General features: G+C 58.6%; 1 protein-coding gene across 1 annotated transcript; it reads right to left on the bottom strand.

Annotated features, from left to right (window-relative positions):
• Nucleotides 1–4,603: 4,603 nt before the first annotated feature.
• Nucleotides 4,604–6,846, bottom strand: CDC42EP1 (CDC42 effector protein 1). The gene is made up of 2 exons (XM_086468853.1): nucleotides 6,405–6,846; nucleotides 4,604–5,403 (listed from the first exon to the last, which is right to left on the bottom strand). Exons 1-2 carry the CDS (start codon nucleotides 6,844–6,846, stop codon nucleotides 4,604–4,606), a joined length of 1,242 nt encoding a protein of 413 aa, XP_086324979.1.
• Nucleotides 6,847–8,365: the final 1,519 nt, after the last annotated feature.

The following is an 8,365-nucleotide window of genomic DNA, read 5'->3' as shown; positions in this document are numbered from 1 at the left end:
ATGAGGAAACAGGAGGCATTAAGTACCTGCAGCGCTGATGGATGAGTTGGGTGCAGAGCCATGTCTCGGATCTCAGGTCTTCCAAGACCCTGTCCTGCCCATGTGGCTGACCTTCCTCCTGTTCACCCACAGCTTCAGCATCAATCTTGGCTGCAGCTCCTCGGATCTGGCATTTCACTTCAATCCCCGCTTCAATGAGTCTGTCATCGTCTGCAACTCCAAATGCTCCAATGCCTGGCAGGCAGAGCATCGTGATAACCACCTCTGTTTCTCCAAGGGCTCCACTATAAAGGTGAGGGGTCTGTGCTGGCATGGGGTTGTGGGGGGTGTGTGTAGTGGGGGGAAGCCCCCTGGTTAGCAGATTCCCATACCCTAGTCCTTCCAGTCCCATCCAATGCTTCCTGCTCCCTCCCAACAGCCCCTCATCTTCTGGGTTTTTGGTCCTGATTGCCATTTCCACCCCTCTTTCAAAACCCCAACACCTCCTCTGGGAACTTTGCGTGAGCCCTGTCTGTCTCAGGCTTTGTAAGTGCTTCCCGCCCCCCATACCTGCCCAGCAGGTGAGTGCACCAGGGGCACATATGAAGGTAAAGGGGGTCTCCAAGAAGCAGGATCTTGCTACTCTGTACCTTATTTCTCTCCCTAATTCCCTCCTATGCGAACACGGGCTTTAAGGCAACCCAGAATTTGGAGCAATATCCACAAACCTGTCCCTCAGCTCTTCTGTCCTTGCTGCTCCTGAATCCATGCTGCCAATCTGTCCTCCCTCTCCTCCTGCTGTGGATGCTGTCTCACCCCATCTGATGTCCCGAGACATTAACAAGGCTGCATTTTGGAGCAGTCCTGTTCCCGTTGCTGTGGAGAGAAAGCTTGTTTCCTCAGTCATGGCTGGCTTTTGGGGAAGAGGTGGTGAGGTGAACGGCTTTGGGGAACAATCCCTTTAATTTGCAATGATGAGCGATGCATTCTTGTCTGATCTGCTTGTGTGTTTTTATCAGCGAAGCTCCTTTTCCCGGGTCCTGGTGAGCTGCGGAGGGCATGGGGTGGCAGGTTTATTCTGCCCTGTTAAGAGCTGATCTGATCAGGGCAGAATAAACCTGGTGGCAGGTTTATTCTGCCCTGTATAGAGACATACTTGAGTTTAACTGCTCTGAGTTTACAATTTGAGTAGCTGAAACAGCCCCAGGAGAGATGCTGTCCCCAGGTCATAGTCTAGATATCAGCTCAGACCCTTACTATCAGCTGCTCATTTCCTGCATCACCCACAGCTCAACCCCCAGCACCGTGCTTAAGGCTGTAGGGACCAGGTCTGAACCTCATGTGTAACAGTCAGGCTTTTTGCCCGGATGCTTGTCTCCTAATCTCTTCCTTGTCCCCAATTCCTGCCCTTCCTCCCCTCTTTTCTGCCAGATCATCATTGAAATGCTGGCAGACAAATTCCAAGCGAAACTACCCGATGGGCATGAAGTGGAGTTCCCCAACCGACACTCCTATGACAAGATCAAGTACATGAGTGTCAAGGGAGGCTTCAGGGTCACCTCCTTCAAGCTGGACTGATGGGTGCTGCTTCCTAGCTCTAATAAAACCGCAAGCAGTGGCAGACTGCTTGCTCCAGCTGCTTTGGCTTCTGTGTGATCTCTGGCTCTGTGGCTCTGTGCAAGACACTGACAAAACACAAGGTTTTCCCACCAACAGGAAAGGAGCCCTTGTTGGATGGAAATAGCTCCAAGATAAAGCCAGGTGTTTTTCCAGCTCAGACCGGGATGTGGGGTTGAATGGATAGCAGGTAGGGCAAAGTAGGCTGTAGGTGGGGTTCAGGAGGAGGAGGACACTGTGTGATTGCTCGGGTAATGGTTGTGTAATCTCTTCACGATGCACCATTTCTTCCTGCACCAGAGTTTTTGGGAGGGAGGGAGGAAGGGGAAGAAAAGCATGGATGTGAGCGATGTGGCATTCGATGTGGCATTTGGTGCCACAGAAGTGCATAATTAAATGCTAGGTTTGGGAACCTCAGGGCATGGGTTTGACGGGTTCCTCTTGGCTGCTCTCAAAGCCAACGGGCAGGAGGAACGGGAAGGGGTGCCTTGCCCTGCCATGGGAACAGTACCATGGAAGGCAGCACAGGTGTGCCCCTGAGACAGCATTCCTGCCATCGATAAGGAGTTGTCTCCTTCGACTTTCCCTCTTATCTCACCTCACTTATCTGCTGGCACATTCCAGCCAGGTTACCCATTACTCTGACATTTCCACACCGATCCCTTCTCAGGAAAGTGAGGCAGGGGAAGGCAGTGGGGAGGGAGGGAGGGGTTTGGGCTGGGTTATGTGGCTCGGCACCTCCCAGTCTGCGTCCCTTGCATGGGACTACAGGCAATTAGTGCTGATTATCAGATGCTGCTGCTCTAATTAAAGTGTCTTGCTAGCCTTAAGTGAGACTGACGTGTGACGGCAAACATCGGGGCACTTTAGGCCGGGTAGGAGGAGAGCGAAGTAGAAGAGCATCTTACAGAGAGCCTGGTCAAAGGCAAGGTGGCAGTGCCCTTGCCCTTCCCCTCCACTTCCTCGCTGCTCAACCCATGGCACTTGCTGCTGCCTGAGCGCACAGGCAGAGGGTATCTGATGGGCTGGAGGGGCTGTAGCCAAGGCAGCTTTGGGGAAGGGTACTGATCTGCCTCAGGCTGCAAATGAATTGTTGCTGGGCTGGAGAGGAAGATTTACACCCTCCTGCGTGCTACGCGGGGCTGGGTGGACAGGAGGTGGTTGCTTTGTGTGTAAGCCACGGTGAGTGGCAAAGTACCAGGCTAGTTAATCCAGGGATTCCAGAGGATCCAGCTGGAAAATCCTGCTGAGAGTGAAGAGGATGGGATTTCGTGGCTGGGCCACCGGCAGACATAGCAAGGAACACAGTAAGATTGCTGCAGCTGAGGGGAGGCACCAGAGGAGAAGTTAGTATCAAAACTGTTTTAATAAGGACAATAATAGGTGCGTGGGATACAGAGTGGAGGCAGAAAGGATATTCCACGGACGTGGGTCTTTGGTCTGGAGCTTGTATTACGGTCTGGGAAGCAGAGGGCAGGGGGAGCTCATCCTGAGAGCCAGGGTCCCTGCCCTGGAGGGTGCAGGGGTGATAAGGCTGATCCTGCTGTGCGCCAGTGGCCAGAGCTGGGGACTCCTTGAAGCTGCTGCCTGCCCCAGCTTGCTGCTGCCCGGGAAGACTGGGGGAGACGGGTTTGCCCGTAACCATGATGGCCGGACCGCGAGCGGCCCTCCCAAGTACGACACACGTGCACGCCGGAGCCTCTTTATTCTGCTCTGAGGAGCTCCCTGCCAGAAGCAGCCGGGCAGCGGGTGAGCTGCGTGGGAGCCTGGAGCCCTGCGGCCATGGCCCGGCATCTCCCCCCCGCCGCACACCCCCTTCTGTCCCGGAGAACAAGGAGGGGTCCTGTGAGGGTACCTCCGGTGACCTCAGCCCCCGAGCATCTCGGCTCCATGCCGTGGCACAAAGGCGCTTCTGTGAGGGCCCGTTTGCACGCGGGGCAGCGTGGGGGGCAGCTGGTTCCAGGGAGGCCGCGGCGCCCCAGGGCTGCTTGGTGAGGGGCATTAGCCGTCCTCCACATGTACCCCTGGGAAGGGGCAGGCTGGAAAGAGGGATGCGTGCTTGGGGAATGGGGAGAGGAGGCGGGGATGGAGAAGAGGTGGCACGGACCAAGTGGCTGCAGAGCGGGAGTCTCCTAGTTCTGAGGCAGGGGGAAAGAAAGGGAGTTTTAGGGCCCAAACTGCAGAATTTGGTGACCTGACAACCTCGCCTCTGCCTCCAGCCAGCCGTGAAATTTCCCCCTCTCCCTGCTGCAAGGGGGTGGGGGTCAGAAAAGGAGCCGTCCTAAGTGATGCTCAGTGGCAGGAGGCAAGTGGAAAGATCGCTGTGATCGTCTCTGTGTGTGCTCTCACCTCCTGAATGCTGAGCTCATGGCTTTTTTTTGGGGGGGAGAGGAAAAGAGAAAGCTCAGCTCTATGGGGTTTGCCTGCCCCTTGAGCTCCCAGCTGACCTCCCCTGATAGACAGATGTGCTATATGGGAGGGTCTTGCACCAGCTGGAGCCGGGGAGACCTCCATCCGCTATGTGACAGCTTTCGTTGGGAATGTCTCTGAGAGGGAACCTGTGCCAGTGCAGAGGGCAGCTGGGGACTTTGGTGGGAGGATGGGGCACGTCCCCAGACATGCTGGCAGGGCCAAGCTGAGGGATGGGAGAGAGGGTGCTGAGGGGGAACAGGATGACATAGGAAGAGGTTTGGGGTTTCTTTGGCACATGGGAATGTCCATTTGGCATCTAACGGCAGTGAGGCTGGGAAAGGGCCGTGATGTCCGGCGCTGCAATGTGCAGCCCTCACCGGCCCTCTGCAGCAGCCTGGCCCAGTCCCAGGGAGGCCCCAGGAGATGGGCTCTCCTCCTGCCCTCCTCCAGTCTCCCCAGTGCCCCCAGCCTGGCAAGGAGGTTGCCCGCTGGGTCTGCCGGTGATGCTGGCGCCTGAGGGTGAGGGATGGGGAGGAGAGTGAAGACCCTGGCACCAGTGCCTCTGGCAGGGGGCCGTGATGGGAGGGGTGTGTATTCACACCTTGACTTCATCATCCTCCTCCTCCTCCTCCTCGGCATACTCAAAGGAATTGCTGCGGCCCCCCCGGGCACCAGCATACCCCTCCTGCAGGCTGGAAAGCTTGGCCTCCTCCTCCTCCTCCTCTTCTTGGTTCCAGGTGGCCTCGGGGGACTGGCTCTCCCCTGTCACTTGCGACCGCCACAAGCTGCTGCTGGGGCTCTCCCACAGGGTCTGCGTCCGGGCCTGCCGGGGACCCTCACTCTTCTCTGAGCTCCGCGGGGTGCTGGTCCCACCATAATGGCGGGCCAGGACCTGAGCCGCCCGGTCAAACTCTCCCGCCTCGATGGTGCACTCATTCCAGTGCCCCTGCCATGGGGTCCCTCTGGGTGCTGCCACCGGCCCTGAAGCCCAGGCAGGGTCCTCTCCAGTGCCCTCGATGGCGTGTGCTTCTCCGTTGGCATGGACTGACAGTCCTGGCAGTGAGCTGGCCCCTGACAGGCTGCTCTGCCCGGAGCGGTCCCAGAAGCTGAACATTGTGTTGTCCTCTCCGTGGGATGCACCCAGTGCTGGAGGGACCCCATCCTTGGTCCCCTCACCACATGGGAGGTCTGGGCCATCCTCTCCCACTTCACTCCCGTTGGTTTCGGAGAAGCTCATCACCTGGAGGAGCTCACTCATCAGGGAGGGCCCCAAGTCCAGGCGGAAGGAAAGCAGGGAGTCTGAGCGCTTCAGCTCTGCTTCCCCAGGGAAGGCACTTTCTTGGGGCTTTTCCAAGCGAGGGACACGAGGGATGGTGCAAAATCCAGACTCCAGCCCTGCGAGGCAGAAAGGATGGCTCGTGAGTGGGGGTGTAAGCCTGCCTTACATCTGTGGGGACAAGGGGTGCTGCCACCAAAGTGGCGCAGGTCACGCTCCCATCTGTTGCACTGGCCTCTAAAGGACAGCCCAGTGTCTGTTTCCAGGTGGGCTTTGGGCTTGGTAAAATGCTGGTGGGGGCTGAGCCAGGCAGGTGGGACCAGGAGATGGCAGCATTGCCTCAGCTTGCCTTTCCCTCTGAGCCCAGCCACCTCCCCCAGCTACTGTAGGCCCCCAGATCCTCTCCGCCACCCCCACCTCCCCATCCCCCCCCGCCCCCGCCCTGAGACCCTCTGCTCCAGACCTCCCTCCCTAGCGAAAAGCTGAGCCACAGCCCAATGCTGTGAGGCTGGAGAAGAGCCACCCAGCTTTCCTGTCCCATCCTTCCCACAATCCTTCCCCAAAGGCCCTTTCTGGACCCTGGGTGGCAGGGAGGGATGTGGGCATGTTGGGGAAGTGGGAAACGGAGTCCCTTGAGGAGCACATGGAGATGGAGGATTAGAGCTTCCACGTGGAGGTGGGGAAGGCCGTGCTATGGGTCCCCTTGACCTTGCAACCTTGATGTGGGCTTTGCCCCACTGTCCCAACACCCTCTTGGTTTCCTTGGGGAGGTTGCTTATGGGGAAGGCATAGGGCTGGGAGGAGATGGGGGGCACCCCCTTAGAACTGCTCCACACAGGCTGCCAGCTCTGTGGAGGCTACGGGGGAGGGATAGCAGGAGCAACCAGTGATGCCCCACTTTGGGGGACACCTTGGGAGGAGACCTTCCAAGGGCAGGAGCAAGTATCATGGTTGAAAGCAAGGTTAGGGTTATCTCCTCGCAGGGATTACCAGGACTGGAGACTCTTAAATGTCCTGTCTCTGCTGACAGCCTAGAGTCCCTCAGTGGGGAAGCGATGGAGAAGAGCTGCAGAGGATGCACTCTGCCTGGGTGCCAGCCTCTGCCCCGTGCTACACTCACCGTAGGTCTGGTGCGTTTTGGAGAAGCTGTTGGAGGAACTTTTGAAGGAGAACTTGCTGGTCAAGCCCCGGCCGCTGCCGCCATCGTACATCCCCTCGTTGAGCTGTGGCAGCGAGACGGCATTCTTGATGATCGGCGAGATGGCTGGTGGGGCAGGCGATGCCCCCGCTTGGCTCCCACTGCTCCGGCTCCTCAGTGGTGTCCGGCGGACGTGCCGCAGTGTCCGGGCGAAGAAGTTGTTGGCTTTGGTGGTGTCAGCCCCACCATGGTTGCTGAGGAAAGAGGTGTCCCCAAAGACATCCCCACCGCGCCCCACGTGCATGGTGTGCCGAAAGTCCCCCAGCGGCGGGCTGATCATGTCCGGTGTCAGCTCCGACTTCAGCCGCCGCTTGCCGTGGGAGCCTGACACCCAGCTGAGCACTGGCAGCTTCCCTAGGCTCATGTTGCACGCCTCACCTCACTCCTGCTTTTGAGAAAGTCCCAAAAACCAGTCCTTGCTGGGCTTCCAGCACTGGGGAGGCCTGTCACATCCCCGAACTCTGCGTCGCTTCTGCTCCAATGCTTTTGGGGGAATGGCTCACGTCACCTTGGCTTTCAGCAGGTGGGAAGGGTGCCTGCCCCCCTCCTTCCCTGCACTACGTCGTGCTCATGAAATCACCCGCACTGGGTATGTCCCCGGTGGCAAGGATGGTGGCGATGAGGAGGTGTCCCCAGGGGATGTGTAGGGTCACCTCCGGTGCAGTGGAGGCTGCTGGAAGCTATGTCTTCTGCGGCCACCAGGTGAGCAGGAGCTGGTCACAGATGGAGCAGCAGCTCACGGGAGCTTGGGGTGGGCTGGCAGGGCAGACTCCTTGGTCCCCTTGTCAGCCACCTAAATAAAATAAGAGGAACGGTGAAGCTCTCGGAGAGGATTTTCCCAACCAGATGAGCTGTACCCCTGGGACTGGCTGGGGAGGTTGAAGGCAGTGAGTGGACAACAGTGGGGAGGCTGCTACTGTCTGTACCTCTCACCTGTCCCTCTTCTTGCGGAGGAAGAAAAAGGCTTTCCCCCAAAAAAACATGCACTCTCCCTCACCCTCCTGACCTCCCTTGGTGTGCCTCAGTTTCCCCTGCCAGCAAAGCAGCTTTGCTGGGCCCATGCTGCAATGCAGCCTGAAGATTTCCCTCCTAGGCAGCACCTCCTCCCAGAGCAGTGCCCTGCCTGGCTGCCCAGGCTCCCAGGGTGAGAAACCTCTCCCTCCTTTTTGCTATTCAGATGAACCCTTAGGGAAAGGGTGAGGCCTGGGGACTGCGTGCTTCTTGGGGAGGAGGGGCAGCAGGGAATGAAAATGCAATGTTTGTATATTGGTTTGTTTGTCCTCTTCTGGCTGTGTCCCCAGGGTGCTGGGCAGACACGTCGAGCAGCAGGGAGCGGGGGGTGTGGGGAGGGCAGCTGCTTTGCAGGCAGGGGAAACTGAGGCACAGCAAGGGAGGTGATTGCTCGAGGTTTGATGAGAAGGTGGGATGGGTCCCTACGCTCAGGCAGGTCCCAGAGGCACTGGGGGGCAGGGAGGGAGGCAGTGGCTGGGCCCACGACAGCAGGGTGGTGACCTCCCTGGTCAGTGGGGAGCACACTCAGATCAGCTGATCTCCTGTCTGTGTATGGCAAGAGGGAGAGGGCGGGTTGGGGAAAGGTGAGGATTCGGGATATGGGGCACCTCAGAGCAGCAGTAGTCCGAGTGCCCACCTGGGGACATGTCCCTCCCTGGCCTCAGCAGCCAGGGGGACAGGACAGAGCTGGGTCCCTTCAGCAGGGCTGGTTGCGGAGGGCAGCATGCCAAGAGGCAACACGGGAGCCACGCGTCCCTCGGTCCCTGTGTGCCAGGACCACCATCGCTGCGTGGCTCCATCCCTCTCCCCATGCTATGCTGCCTGCCTCCCCCACCTGTCCCCAGGTCACCTGTGAGCAGTCAGGCAGTGCC

This window comes from Leptosomus discolor, chromosome 1 (genome assembly GCF_034619465.1).
Source record: "Leptosomus discolor isolate bLepDis1 chromosome 1, bLepDis1.hap2, whole genome shotgun sequence".
Classification (NCBI taxonomy): domain Eukaryota; kingdom Metazoa; phylum Chordata; class Aves; order Leptosomiformes; family Leptosomidae; genus Leptosomus; species Leptosomus discolor.
This window is presented reverse-complemented; position numbering and strand designations above follow the sequence as displayed.

Bases quoted from the DNA above. Each gene is read 5' to 3' on its own strand.
- CDC42EP1 (XM_086468853.1), bottom strand. From the start codon at position 6,846: ATGAGCCTAGGGAAGCTGCCAGTGCTCAGCTGGGTGTCAGGCTCCCAC. The intron at 5,404-6,404 runs GTGAGTGTAGCA...TCTGCCTCGCAG, and splicing joins CAAAACGCACCAGACCTACG to GGCTGGAGTCTGGATTTTGC.